At 51.7% G+C, this 16,714-nt stretch overlaps 1 protein-coding gene across 1 annotated transcript in view; it reads left to right on the top strand.

Moving 5' to 3' along the window:
- LOC115122996 (kinesin heavy chain-like) overlaps positions 1–16,714 on the top strand; it is a 208,625-nt gene that overhangs the window by 148,215 nt on the left and 43,696 nt on the right. The window contains exons 6-9 of the mRNA XM_065000738.1: positions 6,011–6,066; positions 6,199–6,286; positions 6,683–6,807; positions 16,019–16,123. Coding sequence (XP_064856810.1) covers positions 6,011–6,066; positions 6,199–6,286; positions 6,683–6,807; positions 16,019–16,123 — 374 coding nt within the window. The remainder of the gene's footprint in view (positions 1–6,010; positions 6,067–6,198; positions 6,287–6,682; positions 6,808–16,018; positions 16,124–16,714) is intronic.

Raw genomic sequence — 16,714 nt, forward strand, 5'->3', positions numbered from 1 at the left:
TCATGTCCCTCTGTCCTGTCATGTCCCCAGCCGTCCCCTCTGTCCTGTCATGTCCCCAGCCGTCCCTCTGTCCTGTCATGTCCCCAGCCGTCCCTCTGTCCTGTCATGTCCCCAGCCTCCATCCCTCTGTCCTGTCATGTCCCCAGCCGCCCCTCTGTCCTGTCATGTCCCCAGCCTCCGCCCCTCTGTCCTGTCATGTCCCCAGCCGTCCCTCTGTCCTGTCATGTCCCCAGCCCCCTCTGTCCTGTCATGTCCCCAGTCCGTCCCTCTGTCCTGTCATGTCCCCAGCCGTCCTGTCATGTCCCCAGCCGTCTCTGTCCTGTCATGTCCCCAGTCCCCCTCTGTCCTGTCATCTGTCCTGTCATGTCCCCAGCCGCCGTCCTCTGTCCTGTCATGTCCCCAGCCTTCCCTCTGTCCTGTCATGTCCCCAGCCGTCCCTCTGTCCTGTCATGTCCCCAGCCGTCCGTCCCTCTGTCCTGTCATGTCCCCAGCCCTCTGTCCTGTCATGTCCCTCAGCCTGTCCTGTCATGTCCCCAGCCGTCCCTCTGTCCTGTCATGTCCCCAGCCGTCCCTCTGTCCTGTCATGTCCCCAGTCTCTCTGTCCTGTCATGTCCCCAGCCCGTCCTCTGTCCTGTCATGTCCCCAGCCTTCCCTCTGTCCTGTCATGTCCCCCAGCCTTCCCTCTGTCCTGTCATGTCCCCAGCCTTCCGTCCCTCTGTCCTGTCATGTCCCCAGCCTTCCCCCTCTGTCCTGTCATGTCCCCAGCCTTCCCTCTGTCCTGTCATGTCCCCAGCCGTCCCTCTGTCCTGTCATGTCCCCAGCCGTCTCCCTCTGTCCTGTCATGTCCCCAGCCTTCCCTCTGTCCTGTCATGTCCCCAGCCTTCCCTCTGTCCTGTCATGTCCCCAGCCGCCGTCCCTCTGTCCTGTCATGTGTCCCCTCTGTCCTGTCATGTCCCCAGCCTTCCCTCTGTCCTGTCATGTCCCCAGCCGTCCTCTGTCCTGTCATGTCCCCAGCCTTCCCTCTGTCCTGTCATGTCCCCAGCCCTCTGTCCTGTCATGTCCCCAGCCGTCCCTCTGTCCTGTCATGTCCCCAGCCTTCCCTCTGTCCTGTCATGTCCCCAGCCTTCCATCCCTCTGTCCTGTCATGTCCCCAGCCGTCCGTCCCTCTGTCCTGTCATGTCCCCAGCCTTCCCTCTGTCCTGTCATGTCCCCAGCCGTCCCTCTGTCCTGTCATGTCCCCAGCCGTCCATCCCTCTGTCCTGTCATGTCCCCAGCCGTCCATCCCTCTGTCCTGTCATGTCCCCAGTCCCCTCCCTCTGTCCTGTCATGTCCCCAGCCGTCCCTCTGTCCTGTCATGTCCCCAGTCGCCCCTCTGTCCTGTCATGTCCCCAGTCGCCCCATGTCTGTCCCTCTGTCCTGTCATGTCCCCAGTCGTCCCTCTGTCCTGTCATGTCCCCAGCCGTCCGTCCCTCTGTCCTGTCATGTCCCCAGCCTTCCTCTGTCCTGTCATGTCCCCAGCCGTCCCTCTGTCCTGTCATGTCCCCAGCCGTCCCTCTGTCCTGTCATGTCCCCAGCCGTCCCTCTGTCCTGTCATGTCCCCAGCCTTCCCTCTGTCCTGTCATGTCCCCAGCCGTCCGTCCCTCTGTCCTGTCATGTCCCCAGCCGTCCCCCTCTGTCCTGTCATGTCCCCAGTCCCCCTCTGTCCTGTCATGTCCCCAGCCTCCCCCTCTGTCCTGTCATGTCCCCAGTCCCCAGCCGTCCCTCTGTCCTGTCATGTCCCCAGCCTTCCCTCCCCTGTCATGTCCCCAGCCGTCCCTCTGTCCTGTCATGTCCCCAGCCTTCCCTCTGTCCTGTCATGTCCCCAGCCAGCCGTCTCTCTGTCCTGTCATGTCCCCAGCCTTCCCTCTGTCCTGTCATGTCCCCAGCCTTCCCTCTGTCCTGTCATGTCCCCAGCCGTCCGTCCTTCTGTCCTGTCATGTCCCCAGTCGTCCGTCCCTCTGTCCTGTCATGTCCCCAGCCGTCCGTCCCTCTGTCCTGTCATGTCCCCAGCCGTCCCTCTGTCCTGTCATGTCCCCAGCCGTCCCTCTGTCCTGTCATGTCCCCAGTCGCCCCTCTGTCCTGTCATGTCCCCAGCCTTCCCTCTGTCTTGTCATGTCCCCAGCCTTCCCTCTGTCCTGTCATGACCCCAGCCGTCCCTCTGTCCTGTCATGTCCCCAGCCTTCCCTCTGTCCTGTCATGTCCCCAGCCTTCCCTCTGTCCTGTCATGTCCCCAGCCGTCCTTCCCTCTGTCCTGTCATGTCCCCAGCCTGTCATCCCCAGTCCCTCTGTCCTGTCATGTCCCCAGCCGTCCGTCCCTCTGTCCTGTCATGTCCCCAGCCGTCCCTCTGTCCTGTCATGTCCCCAGCCGTCCCTCTGTCCTGTCATGTCCCCAGCCGTCCGTCCCTCTGTCCTGTCATGTCCCCAGCCTTCCCTCTGTCCTGTCATGTCCCCCTCCTCTGTCCTGTCATGTCCCCACCCGTCCCTCTGTCCTGTCATGTCCCCAGTCCTTCCCTCTGTCCTGTCATGTCCCCAGTCCCCAGCCGTCCCTCTGTCCTGTCATGTCCCCAGCCGTCCGTCCCTCTGTCCTGTCATGTCCCCAGCCGTCCCCCTCTGTCCTGTCATGTCCCCAGCCAGCCATTCCCTCTGTCCTGTCATGTCCCCAGCCCGTCCCTCTCTCCTGTCATGACCCCTCTGTCCTGTCATGTCCCCAGCCTTCCCTCTGTCCTGTCATGTCCCCTGCCATGTCCCCAGTCCCTCTGTCCTGTCATGTCCCCAGCCGTCCCCTGTCCTGTCATGTCCCCAGCCTCGCCCCTCTGTCCTGTCATGTCCCCAGCCGTCCATCCCTCTGTCCTGTCATGTCCCCAGTCGTCCCCTCTGTCCTGTCATGTCCCCAGCCGCCCTCTGTCCTGTCATGTCCCCAGCCTTCCCCTCTGTCCTGTCATGTCCCCAGCCGTCCGTCCCTCTGTCCTGTCATGTCCCCAGCCGCCCCTCTGTCCTGTCATGTCCCCAGCCTTCCCTCTGTCCTGTCATGATCCCAGCCGTCCGTCCCTCTGTCCTGTCATGTCCCCAGCCGTCCGTCCCTCTGTCCTGTCATGTCCCCAGCCGTCCCTCTGTCCTGTCATGTCCCCAGCCGTCCCTCTGTCCTGTCATGTCCCCAGCCAGCCGTCTCTCTGTCCTGTCATGTCCCCAGTCGTCCCTCTGTCCTGTCATGTCCCCAGCCTTCCCTCTGTCCTGTCATGTCCCCAGCCGTCCGTCCTTCTGTCCTGTCATGTCCCCAGCAGTCCGTCCCTCTGTCCTGTCATGTCCCCAGCCGTCCGTCCCTCTGTCCTGTCATGGCCCCAGCCGTCCGTCCCTCTGTCCTGTCATGTCCCCAGCCGCCGTCCCTCTGTCCTGTCATGTCCAAAACCGTCCCTCTGTCCTGTCATGTCCCCAGCCGTCCCTCTGTCCTGTCATGTCCCCAGTCGCCCCTCTGTCCTGTCATGTCCCCAGTCCTGTCATGTCCCCCGTCCCCCTCTGTCCTGTCATGTCCCCAGCCTTCCGTCCCTCTTTCCTGTCATGTCCCCAGCCATCCCTCTGTCCTGTCATGTCCCCAGCCGTCCCTCTGTCCTGTCATGTCCCCAGCCGTCCGTCCCTCTTTCCTGTCATGTCCCCAGTCGTCCCTCTGTCCTGTCATGTCCCCAGCCTTCCCTCTGTCCTGTCATGTCCCCAGCCGTCCGTCCCTCTGTCCTGTCATGTCCCCAGCCGTCCCTCTGTCCTGTCATGTCCCCAGCCGTCCCTCTGTCCTGTCATGTCCCCAGCCGTCCGTCCCTCTGTCCTGTCATGTCCCCAGCCGTCCGTCCTCTGTCCTGTCATGTCCCCAGTCCTTCCCCTCTGTCCTGTCATGTCCCCAGCCTGTCCCTCTGTCCTGTCATGACCCCAGTCGCCCCTCTGTCCTGTCATGACCCCAGTCGCCCTTCTGTCCTGTCATGTCCCCAGCCGTCCCTCTGTCCTGTCATGTCCCCAGCCGTCCGTCCCTCTGTCCTGTCATGTCCCCAGCCGTCCGTCCCTCTGTCCTGTCATGTCCCCAGTCGCCCCTCTGTCCTGTCATGTCCCCACCCGTCCCTCTGTCCTGTCATGACCCCAGTCGTCCCTCTGTCCTGTCATGTCCCCAGTCGCCCCTCTGTCCTGTCATGTCCCCAGTCGTCCCTCTGTCCTGTCATGTCCCCAGTCGCCCCTCTGTCCTGTCATGTCCCCAGTCGCCCCTCTGTCCTGTCATGTCCCCAGTCGCCCCTCTGTCCTGTCATGTCCCCAGCCGTCCATCCCTCTGTCCTGTCATGTCCCCAGTCGCCCCTCTGTCCTGTCATGTCCCCAGTCGCCCCTCTGTCCTGTCATGTCCCCAGTCGCCCCTCTGTCCTGTCATGTCCCCAGCCGTCCATCCCTCTGTTCTGTCATGTCCCCAGTCGCCCCTCTGTCCTGTCATGTCCCCAGTCGCCCCTCTGTCCTGTCATGTCCCCAGTCGCCCCTCTGTCCTGTCATGTCCCCAGTCGTCCCTTGGTCATGTCATGTCCCCAGTCGCCCCTCTGTCCTGTCATGTCCCCAGTCGTCCCTTGGTCATGTCATGTCCCCAGCCGTCCCTCTGTCCTGTCATGTCCCCAGTCGTCCCTCTGTCCTGTCATGTCCCCAGCCAGCCGTCTCTCTGTCCTGTCATGTCCCCAGCCTTCCCTCTGTCCTGTCATGTCCCCAGCCTTCCCTCTGTCCTGTCATGTCCCCAGCCGTCCGTCCCTCTGTCCTGTCATGTCCCCAGCCGTCCCTCTGTCCTGTCATGTCCCCAGCCGTCCCTCTGTCCTGTCATGTCCCCAGCCGTCCATCCCTCTGTCCTGTCATGTCCCCAGCCGTCCGTCCCTCTGTCCTGTCATGTCCCCAGTCGCCCCTCTGTCCTGTCATGTCCCCACCCGTCCCTCTGTCCTGTCATGACCCCAGTCGCCCCTCTGTCCTATCATGACCCCAGTCGCCCCTCTGTCCTGTCATGTCCCCAGCCGTCCCTCTGCCCTGTCATGTCCCCAGCCGTCCGTCCCTCTGTCCTGTCATGTCCCCAGTCGCCCCTCTGTCCTGTCATGTCCCCACCCGTCCCTCTGTCCTGTCATGACCCCAGTCGTCCCTCTGTCCTGTCATGTCCCCAGTCGCCCCTCTGTCCTGTCATGTCCCCAGTCGCCCCTCTGTCCTGTCATGTCCCCAGTCGCCCCTCTGTCCTGTCATGTCCCCAGCCGTCCATCCCTCTGTCCTGTCATGTCCCCAGTCGCCCCTCTGTCCTGTCATGTCCCCAGTCGCCCCTCTGTCCTGTCATGTCCCCAGTCGCCCCTCTGTCCTGTCATGTCCCCAGCCGTCCATCCCTCTGTTCTGTCATGTCCCCAGTCGCCCCTCTGTCCTGTCATGTCCCCAGTCGCCCCTCTGTCCTGTCATGTCCCCAGTCGTCCCTCGGTCATGTCATGTCCCCAGTCGTCCCTCTGTCCTGTCATGTCCCCAGTCGTCCCTCGGTCCTGACCAGAAGGAGATTTGTAGCGGTCTGCTGTACCGTACATTTTCTGTTTAAATCAAATTGAGTTTACATTCTGGGCCTGAGGGAGGCCTGAGGAGACCTGAGGAGGCCTGAGGAGGCCTGAGGAGGCCTGAGGAGGCCTGAGGGAGGACTGAGGAGGCCTGAGGAGGCCTGAGGGAGGCCTGAGGGAGGACTGAGGAGACCTGAGGAGGCCTGAGGAGGCCTTTAGGAGTTGTTGCTCTCCTGTTCTGTGATTGTTCATGCACTGTAATGACCTCTTGTTTCTCTCTGTATGTGTGATGCATCTGTATGTGTGATGCATCTGTATGTGTGTTTGGGAAGTACACTTTAAATACATTTTGATTTAAAACCGATTTGACTGTTTTGGGCCTTTGGCTAGATATGAAAGTAAAATCTCCAAAAGTACTCATCTCTTCTTCTGTCCATCTCTCTCAGTGACGAAGACTAACCTGGCAGTACATGAGGACAAGCACAGGGTTCCCTATGTGAAGGTGAGTCAGACTTTCATCAGCTGAGGTGATGATTTAATGTTAACTGACCATCTATGATGGTTTCTACATTAGAGACGTGTCATCTTCCTAATGCTAACTTTTTTGACTGTCATTTGTTGAATTGTCTCTCAGGGCTGCACTGAGCGTTTTGTCTCCTGCCCAGAGGAGGTGATGGATGTTATTGACGAGGGAAAAGCCAACCGCCATGTAGCTGTCACCAGTAAGTCCAAATGACACTTAGTACATTTTATAGCGTGAAGTGTAAAGGCACGAGAGAGACTCTGCAGATTCTTCTATAGTGTCTGGGGGGGGGTCTGTCATATTGGTTTACTATCTCTGCTGCCAACTATCTTACTACCTCTGTTACTATCTTCTCTTCTCCTCTTCTCCTCTCTTCTCCCCTCTTCTCCTCTCTCCTCTCCCCTCTTCTCCTCTCCTATTTTCTCCTCTTCTCTTCTCCCTTCTTCTCCCCTCTCCTTCTCTCTTCTTCTCTCTCCTTCTCTCTCCTCCCCTCTCCCGTCTTCTCCTCTCTTCTCCTCTCTTCTCTTCTCCCCTCTTCTCCTCTCTTCTCCTCTCTTCTTCTCCTCTTTTCTCCTCTTTTCTCCCCTCTCTCCAGATATGAATGAACACAGCTCCAGGAGTCACAGTATCTTCCTGATCAACATTAAACAGGAACACGTGGAGACAGAGCAGAAACTGTGTGGGAAGCTCTACCTAGTGGATCTGGCTGGGAGTGAGAAGGTAAGAGTTCACTAAATAGACCCCAGGGGACCTATTTTCCCTGGCTGGGAGTGAGACGGTAAAGGACAAGACACACCATAATGAACTTTGATCAGCTGCTGGGTGTTGATGAACGGTGGCGTTTAAACAATTAGAATGTTCGGTGGTCAAAGGCCTGGAAGCAGAGGCCAGTGTGGTAATGAACTAGCTTTAACCAGGAAGCAGAGGCTAGTGTGGTAATGAACTAGCGTTAACCAGGAAGCAGAGGCTAGTGTGGTAATGAACTAGCTTTAACCTGGAAGTAGAGGCTAGTGTGGTAATGAACTAGCGTTAACCAGGAAGCAGAGGCTAGTGTGGTAATGAACTAGCGTTAACCAGGAAGCAGAGGCTAGTGTGGTAATGAACTAGCTTTAACCAGGAAGCAGAGGCCAGTGTGGTAATGAACTAGCTTTAACCAGGAAGCAGAAGCTAGTGTGGTAATGGAGTAGCTTTAACCAGGAAGCAGAGACTAGTGTGGTAATGGAGTAGCTTTAACCAGGAAGCAGAGGCCAGTGTGGTAATGGAGTAGCTTTAACCAGGAAGCAGAGGCTAGTGTGGTAATGAACTAGCTTTAACCAGGAAGCAGAGGCTAGTGTGGTAATGAACTAGCTTTAACCAGGAAGTAGAGGCCAGTGTGGTAATGAACTAGCTTTAACCAGGAAGCAGAGGCTAGTGTGGTAATGAACTAGCGTTAACCAGGAAGCAGAGGCTAGTGTGGTAATGAACTAGCTTTAACCAGGAAGCAGAGGCTAGTGTGGTAATGAACTAGCTTTAACCAGGAAGCAGAGGCTAGTGTGGTAATGAACTAATTTAAACCAGGAAGCAGAGGCTAGTGTGGTAATGAACTAATTTAAACCAGGAAGCAGAGGCTAGAGTGGTAATGAACTAATTTAAACCAGGAAGCAGAGGCTAGTGTGGTAATGAACTAGCTTTAACCAGGAAGCAGAGGCTAGTGTGGTAATGAACTAGCGTTAACCAGGAAGCAGAGGCTAGTGTGGTAATGAACTAGCGTTAATCAGGAAGCAGAGGCTAGTGTGGTAATGAACTAGCTTTAATCAGGAAGCAGAGGCTAGTGTGGTAATGGAGTAGCTTTAACCAGGAAGCAGAGGCTAGTGTGGTAATGAACTAGCTTTAATCAGGAAGCTGAGGCTAGTGTGGTAATGGAGTAGCTTTAACCAGGAAGCAGAGGCTAGTGTGGTAATGAACTAGCTTTAACCAGGAAGCAGAGGCTAGTGTGGTAATGAACTAGCTTCAACCAGGAAGCAGAGGCTAGTGTGGTAATGACCTAGCGTTAACCAGGAAGCAGAGGCTAGTGTGGTAATGAACTAGCTTTAACCAGGAAGCAGAGGCTAGTGTGGTAATGAACTAGCTTTAACCAGGAAGCAGAGGCTAGTGTGGTAAATGAACTAGCTTTAACCAGGAAGCAGAGGCTAGTGTGGTAATGAACTAGCTTTAACCAGGAAGCAGAGGCTAGTGTGGTAATGAACTAGCTTTAACCAGGAAGCAGAGGCTAGTGTGGTAATGAACTAGCTTTAACCAGGAAGCAGAGGCTAGTGTGGTAATGAACTAGCTTTAACCAGGAAGCAGAGGCTAGTGTGGTAATGAACTAGCTTTAACCAGGAAGCAGAGGCTAGTGTGTTAATGAACTTGCTTTTTAAACAGGAAGCAGAGGCTAGTGTGGTAATGAACTAGCTTTAACCAGGAAGCAGAGGCTAGTGTGGTAATGAACTAGCTTTAACCAGGAAGCAGAGGCTAGTGTGGTAATGGAGTAGCTTTAACCAGGAAGCAGAGGCTAGTGTGGTAATGAACTAGCGTTAACCAGGAAGCAGAGGCCAGTGTGGTAATGAACTAGCGTTAACCAGGAAGCAGAGGCTAGTGTGGTAATGAACTAGCTTTAACCAGGAAGCAGAGGCTAGTGTGGTAATGAACTAGCTTTAACCAGGAAGCAGAGGCTAGTGTGTTAATGAACTTGCTTTAAACAGGAAGCAGAGGCTAGTGTGGTAATGAACTAGCTTTAACCAGGAAGCAGAGGCTAGTGTGGTAATGAACTAGCTTTAACCAGGAAGCAGAGGCTAGTGTGGTAATGGAGTAGCTTTAACCAGGAAGCAGAGGCTAGTGTGGTAATGAACTAGCGTTAACCAGGAAGCAGAGGCCAGTGTGGTAATGAACTAGCGTTAACCAGGAAGCAGAGGCTAGTGTGGTAATGAACTAGCTTTAACCAGGAAGCAGAGGCTAGTGTGGTAATGAACTAGCTGTAATCAGAGGCTAAGCAGAGGCTAGTGTGGTAATGAACTAGCTTTAATCAGGAAGCAGAGGCTAGTGTGGTAATGAACTAGCTTTAACCAGGAAGCAGAGGCTAGTGTGGTAATGAAGCTAGCTTTAATCAGGAAGCAGAGGCTAGTGTGGTAATGAACTAGCTTTAACCAGGAAGCAGAGGCTAGTGTGGTAATGAACTAGCTTTAACCAGGAAGCAGAGGCTAGTGTGGTAATGAACTAGCGTTAACCAGGAAGCAGAGGCTAGTGTGGTAATGAACTAGCTTTAACCAGGAAGCAGAGGCTAGTGTGGTAATGAACTAGCTTTAACCAGGAAGCAGAGGCTAGTGTGGTAATGAACTAGCTTTAACCAGGAAGCAGAGGCTAGTGTGGTAATGAACTAGCTTTAACCAGGAAGCAGAGGCTAGTGTGGTAATGAACTAGCTTTAACCAGGAAGCAGAGGCTAGTGTGGTAATGAACTAGCTTTAACCAGGAAGCAGAGGCTAGTGAATGAACTAGCTTTAACCAGGAAGCAGAGGCTAGTGTGGTAATGAACTAGCTTTAACCAGGAAGCAGAGGCTAGTGTGGTAATGAACTAGCTTTAAACAGGAAGCAGAGGCTAGTGTGGTAATGAACTAGCTTTAACCAGGAAGCAGAGGCTAGTGTGGTAATGAACTAGCTTTAACCAGGAAGCAGAGGCTAGTGTGGTAATGGAGTAGCTTTAACCAGGAAGCAGAGGCTAGTGTGGTAATGAACTAGCGTTAACCAGGAAGCAGAGGCCAGTGTGGTAATGAACTAGCGTTAACCAGGAAGCAGAGGCCAGTGTGGTAATGAACTGTGGTAAGGCTAGTGTGAACTAGCTTTAACCAGGAAGCAGAGGCTAGTGTGGTAATGAACTAGCTTTAACCAGGAAGCAGAGGCTAGTGTGGTAATGGAGTAGCTTTAACCAGGAAGCAGAGGCTAGTGTGGTAATGACCTAGCTTTAATCAGGAAGCAGAGGCTAGTGTGGTAATGAACTAGCTTTAACCAGGAAGCAGAGGCCAGTGTGGTAATGAACTAGCTTTAACCAGGAAGCAGAAGCTAGTGTGGTAATGGAGTAGCTTTAACCAGGAAGCAGAGGCTAGTGTGGTAATGGAGTAGCTTTAACGAGGAAGCAGAGGCCAGTGTGGTAATGGAGTAGCTTTAACCAGGAAGCAGAGGCTAGTGTGGTAATGAACTAGCTTTAACCAGGAAGCAGAGGCTAGTGTGGTAATGAACTAGCTTTAACCAGGAAGTAGAGGCCAGTGTGGTAATGAACTAGCTTTAACCAGGAAGCAGAGGCTAGTGTGGTAATGAACTAGCTTTAACCAGGAAGCAGAGGCTAGTGTGGTAATGAACTAATTTAAACCAGGAAGCAGAGGCTAGTGTGGTAATGAACTAGCTTTAACCAGGAAGCAGAGGCTAGTGTGGTAATGAACTAGCGTTAACCAGGAAGCAGAGGCTAGTGTGGTAATGAACTAGCGTTAATCAGGAAGCAGAGGCTAGTGTGGTAATGAACTAGCTTTAATCAGGAAGCAGAGGCTAGTGTGGTAATGGAGTAGCTTTAACCAGGAAGCAGAGGCTAGTGTGGTAATGAACTAGCTTTAATCAGGAAGCTGAGGCTAGTGTGGTAATGGAGTAGCTTTAACCAGGAAGCAGAGGCTAGTGTGGTAATGAACTAGCTTTAACCAGGAAGCAGAGGCTAGTGTGGTAATGAACTAGCTTCAACCAGGAAGCAGAGGCTAGTGTGGTAATGAACTAGCGTTAACCAGGAAGCAGAGGCTAGTGTGGTAATGAACTAGCGTTAATCAGGAAGCAGAGGCTAGTGTGGTAATGAACTAGCTTTAATCAGGAAGCAGAGGCTAGTGTGGTAATGAACTAGCTTTAACCAGGAAGCAGAGGCTAGTGTGGTAATGAACTAGCGTTAACCAGGAAGCAGAGGCTAGTGTGGTAATGAACTAGCGTTAATCAGGAAGCAGAGGCTAGTGTGGTAATGAACTAGCTTTAATCAGTAAGCAGAGGCTAGTGTGGTAATGGAGTAGCTTTAACCAGGAAGCAGAGGCTAGTGTGGTAATGAACTAGCTTTAATCAGGAAGCTGAGGCTAGTGTGGTAATGGAGTAGCTTTAACCAGGAAGCAGAGGCTAGTGTGGTAATGAACTAGCTTTAACCAGGAAGCAGAGGCTAGTGTGGTAATGAACTAGCTTCAACCAGGAAGCAGAGGCTAGTGTGGTAATGAACTAGCTTTAACCAGGAAGCAGAGGCTAGTGTGGTAATGAACTAGCTTTAACCAGGAAGCAGAGGCTAGTGTGGTAATGAACTAGCTTTAACCAGGAAGCAGAGGCTAGTGTGGTAATGAACTAGCTTTAACCAGGAAGCAGAGGCTAGTGTGGTAATGAACTAGCTTTAACCAGGAAGCAGAGGCTAGTGTGGTAATGAACTAGCTTTAACCAGGAAGCAGAGGCTAGTGTGGTAATGAACTAGCTTTAACCAGGAAGCAGAGGCTAGTGTGGTAATGAACTAGCTTTAACCAGGAAGCAGAGGCTAGTGTGGTAATGAACTTGCTTTAACCAGGAAGCAGAGGCTAGTGTGGTAATGAACTAGCTTTAACCAGGAAGCAGAGGCTAGTGTGGTAATGAACTAGCTTTAACCAGGAAGCAGAGGCTAGTGTGGTAATGGAGTAGCTTTAACCAGGAAGCAGAGGCTAGTGTGGTAATGAACTAGCTTTAACCAGGAAGCAGAGGCCAGTGTGGTAATGAACTAGCGTTAACCAGGAAGCAGAGGCTAGTGTGGTAATGAACTAGCTTTAACCAGGAAGCAGAGGCTAGTGTGGTAATGAACTAGCTTTAACCAGGAAGCAGAGGCTAGTGTGGTAATGGAGTAGCTTTAACCAGGAAGCAGAGGCTAGTGTGGTAATGAACTAGCTTTAATCAGGAAGCAGAGGCTAGTGTGGTAATGAACTAGCGTTAACCAGGAAGCAGAGGCTAGTGTGGTAATGAACTAGCTTTAACCAGGAAGCAGGGGCTAGTGTGGTAATGACCTAGCTTTAACCAGGAAGCAGAGGCTAGTGTGGTAATGAACTAGCTTTAACCAGGAAGCAGAGGCTAGTGTGGTAATGAACTAGCGTTAATCAGGAAGCAGAGGCTAGTGTGGTAATGAACTAGCTTTAACCAGGAAGCAGAGGCTAGTGTGGTAATGAACTAGCTTTAACCAGGAATCAGAGGCTAGTGTGGTAATGACCTAGCTTTAACCAGGAAGCAGAGGCTAGTGTGGTAATGAACTAGCGTTAATCAGGAAGCAGAGGCTAGTGTGGTAATGAACTAGCTTTAATCAGGAAGCAGAGGCTAGTGTGGTAATGGAGTAGCTTTAACCAGGAAGCAGAGGCTAGTGTGGTAATGAACTAGCTTTAATCAGGAAGCTGAGGCTAGTGTGGTAATGGAGTAGCTTTAACCAGGAAGCAGAGGCTAGTGTGGTAATGAACTAGCTTTAACCAGGAAGCAGAGGCTAGTGTGGTAATGAACTAGCTTCAACCAGGAAGCAGAGGCTAGTGTGGTAATGAACTAGCGTTAACCAGGAAGCAGAGGCTAGTGTGGTAATGAACTAGCGTTAATCAGGAAGCAGAGGCTAGTGTGGTAATGAACTAGCTTTAATCAGGAAGCAGAGGCTAGTGTGGTAATGAACTAGCTTTAACCAGGAAGCAGAGGCTAGTGTGGTAATGAACTAGCGTTAACCAGGAAGCAGAGGCTAGTGTGGTAATGAACTAGCGTTAATCAGGAAGCAGAGGCTAGTGTGGTAATGAACTAGCTTTAATCAGTAAGCAGAGTCTAGTGTGGTAATGGAGTAGCTTTAACCAGGAAGCAGAGGCTAGTGTGGTAATGAACTAGCTTTAATCAGGAAGCTGAGGCTAGTGTGGTAATGGAGTAGCTTTAACCAGGAAGCAGAGGCTAGTGTGGTAATGAACTAGCTTTAACCAGGAAGCAGAGGCTAGTGTGGTAATGAACTAGCTTCAACCAGGAAGCAGAGGCTAGTGTGGTAATGACCTAGCGTTAACCAGGAAGCAGAGGCTAGTGTGGTAATGAACTAGCTTTAACCAGGAAGCAGAGGCTAGTGTGGTAATGAACTAGCTTTAACCAGGAAGCAGAGGCTAGTGTGGTAATGAACTAGCTTTAACCAGGAAGCAGAGGCTAGTGTGGTAATGAACTAGCTTTAACCAGGAAGCAGAGGCTAGTGTGGTAATGAACTAGCTTTAACCAGGAAGCAGAGGCTAGTGTGGTAATGAACTAGCTTTAACCAGGAAGCAGAGGCTATTGTGGTAATGAACTAGCTTTAACCAGGAAGCAGAGGCTAGTGTGGTAATGAACTAGCTTTAACCAGGAAGCAGAGGCTAGTGTGTTAATGAACTTGCTTTAAACAGGAAGCAGAGGCTAGTGTGGTAATGAACTAGCTTTAACCAGGAAGCAGAGGCTAGTGTGGTAATGAACTAGCTTTAACCAGGAAGCAGAGGCTAGTGTGGTAATGGAGTAGCTTTAACCAGGAAGCAGAGGCTAGTGTGGTAATGAACTAGCGTTAACCAGGAAGCAGAGGCCAGTGTGGTAATGAACTAGCGTTAACCAGGAAGCAGAGGCTAGTGTGGTAATGAACTAGCTTTAACCAGGAAGCAGAGGCTAGTGTGGTAATGAACTAGCTTTAACCAGGAAGCAGAGGCTAGTGTGGTAATGGAGTAGCTTTAACCAGGAAGCAGAGGCTAGTGTGGTAATGAACTAGCTTTAATCAGGAAGCAGAGGCTAGTGTGGTAATGAACTAGCGTTAACCAGGAAGCAGAGGCTAGTGTGGTAATGAACTAGCTTTAACCAGGAAGCAGGGGCTAGTGTGGTAATGACCTAGCTTTAACCAGGAAGCAGAGGCTAGTGTGGTAATGAACTAGCTTTAACCAGGAAGCAGAGGCTAGTGTGGTAATGAACTAGCGTTAATCAGGAAGCAGAGGCTAGTGTGGTAATGAACTAGCTTTAACCAGGAAGCAGAGGCTAGTGTGGTAATGAACTAGCTTTAACCAGGAATCAGAGGCTAGTGTGGTAATGAACTAGCTTTAACCAGGAAGCAGAATGAACTAGCGTTAACCAGGAAGCAGAGGCTAGTGTGGTAATGAACTAGCTTTAACCAGGAAGCAGAGGCTAGTGTGGTAATGAACTAGCTTTAACCAGGAATCAGAGGCTAGTGTGGTAATGAACTAGCTTTAACCAGGAAGCAGAGGCTAGTGTGGTAATTAACTAGCTTTAACCAGGAAGCAGAGGCTAGTGTGGTAATGGAGTAGCTTTAATGTGGGTCTACCCATGGTACATTAACAGAGTGTACATCCCCAGGGGACCAGGCTGTTCAATTGTAGTGCTGCAGGGTCTAAACATTTGTGGTTTTTTAAAAATTATTTGACCGGAATTGACATGAATAGATCAATAAACCGCCTGCTAGAGGACAAAGTCAGCAGTTATTTCAGTCCAAAAGAGCCAGTTATTGAATGATAAATGGCAAATGACGTATAGGTAGGAAATAAACAACTATCCTCCATACTGGTAGTACATAAGAACTTCAGCCCTCAAGTGTTAGTAATTGAATGATAAATGGTAATTGATGGATAGTAGGCTATCCATCTTGATCACATACTTTACCTGTTTCTGTGTAGCTATAAATCAAATCAAATAACAATAACGAGGCTATATACAGGGGGTTACGGTACAGAGTCAATAACGAGGCTATATACAGGGGGTTACGGTACACGAGTCAATTTGCGGGGGTACACGTTAGTCGAGGTAATTGAGGTAATATGCAGGTAGGGGTAAAGGGACTACGCATAGATAATAGATAATAAACAGCGAGTAGCAGCAGTGTAACAAAAAAAAAGGGGGGTTCAATGCAAATATTCAGGCAAGCAATTGATTAACTGTTCAGGAGTCTTATGGCTTGGGGGTAGAAGCTGTTAAGGAGCCTTTTGGACCTAGACTTGGATATCCGTTACCGCTTTCTGTGCGGTAGCAGATAAAACAGTTTATGACTAGGGTGGCTGGAGTCTTTGACAATTTTTAGGGCCTTCCTCTGACACCGCCTGGTACTGAGGTCCTGGATGCCAGGAAGCTTGGCCCCAGTGATGTACTGGGCCCTACGCACTACCCTCTGTAGCACGTTGCGGTCAGATGCCGAGCAGTTGCCATACCAGGCGGCGATGCAACTGGTCAGGATGCTCTCGATGGTGCAGCTGTATAGCTTTCTGAAGATCTGAGGACCCATTCCAAATCTATTCAGTCTCCTGAAGGACATGAGGCATATATGAGTCTGTTTCTGTGTATCTCTACAGTGTGTATGAGGCTGTTTCTGTGTATCTCTACAGCGTGTATGAGGCTGTTTCTGTGTATCTGTACAGCGTGTATGAGGCTGTTTCTGTGTATCTCTACAGCGTGTATGAGGCTGTTTCTGTGTATCTGTACAGCGTGTATGAGGCTGTTTCTGTGTATCTCTACAGCGTGTATGAGGCTGTTTCTGTGTATCTCTACAGTGTGTATGAGGCTGTTTCTGTGTATCTCTACAGCGTGTATGAGGCTGTTTCTGTGTATCTGTACAGCGTGTATGAGGCTGTTTCTGTGTATCTCTACAGCGTGTTTGAGGCTGTTTCTGTGTATCTCTACAGTGTGTATGAGGCTGTTTCTGTGTATCTGCACAGCGTGTATGAGGCTGTTTCTGTGTATCTCTACAGCGTGTATGAGGCTGTTTCTGTGTATCTGTACAGTGTGTTTGAGTCTGTTTCTGTGTATCTACACAGGATGTATGAGGCTGGTGCATAATCTCCTGTACTGTATGTGTTTGTAGTGTCCTTCCTTATACATGACTAACTACACATGACCAGATCAGATTTGATATATGATATATTTCCTCAGGTCAGTAAGACAGGAGCAGAGGGAGCTGTGTTGGAGGAAGCTAAGAACATTAACAAGTCACTGTCTTCCCTGGGCAACGTCATCTCTGCTCTGGCCGAAGGAAATGTAAGTCTAGTTCCCTCCCGCACACACACACACACACACACACACACACACACACACACACACACACACACACACAGTGGGCAACGTCATCTCTGCTCTGGCCGAAGGAGATGTAAGTCTAGTTCCCTCCCACACACACACACACACACACACACACACACACACACACAGTGGGCAACGTCATCTCTGCTCTGGCCGAAGGAGATGTAAGTCTAGTTCCCTCCCATACACACGCACGCACGCACGCACGCACGCACGCACGCACGCACGCACGCACGCACGCACACACACACACACACACACACACACACACACACACACACACACACACACACACACATACACACACACACAGTGGGCAACGTCATCTCTGCTCTGGCCGAAGGAGATGTAAGTCTAGTTCCCTCCCACACACACACACGCACGCACGCACGCACGCACGCACGCACGCACGCACACACACACACACACACACACACACACACACACACACACACACACACACACACACAGTGGGCAACGTCATCTCTGCTCTGGCCGAAGGAGATGTAAGTCTAGTTCCCTCCCACACACGCACACACACACACACAC

The sequence above is a fragment of the Oncorhynchus nerka genome, linkage group LG15, assembly GCF_034236695.1.
Source record: "Oncorhynchus nerka isolate Pitt River linkage group LG15, Oner_Uvic_2.0, whole genome shotgun sequence".
Taxonomy (NCBI): domain Eukaryota; kingdom Metazoa; phylum Chordata; class Actinopteri; order Salmoniformes; family Salmonidae; genus Oncorhynchus; species Oncorhynchus nerka.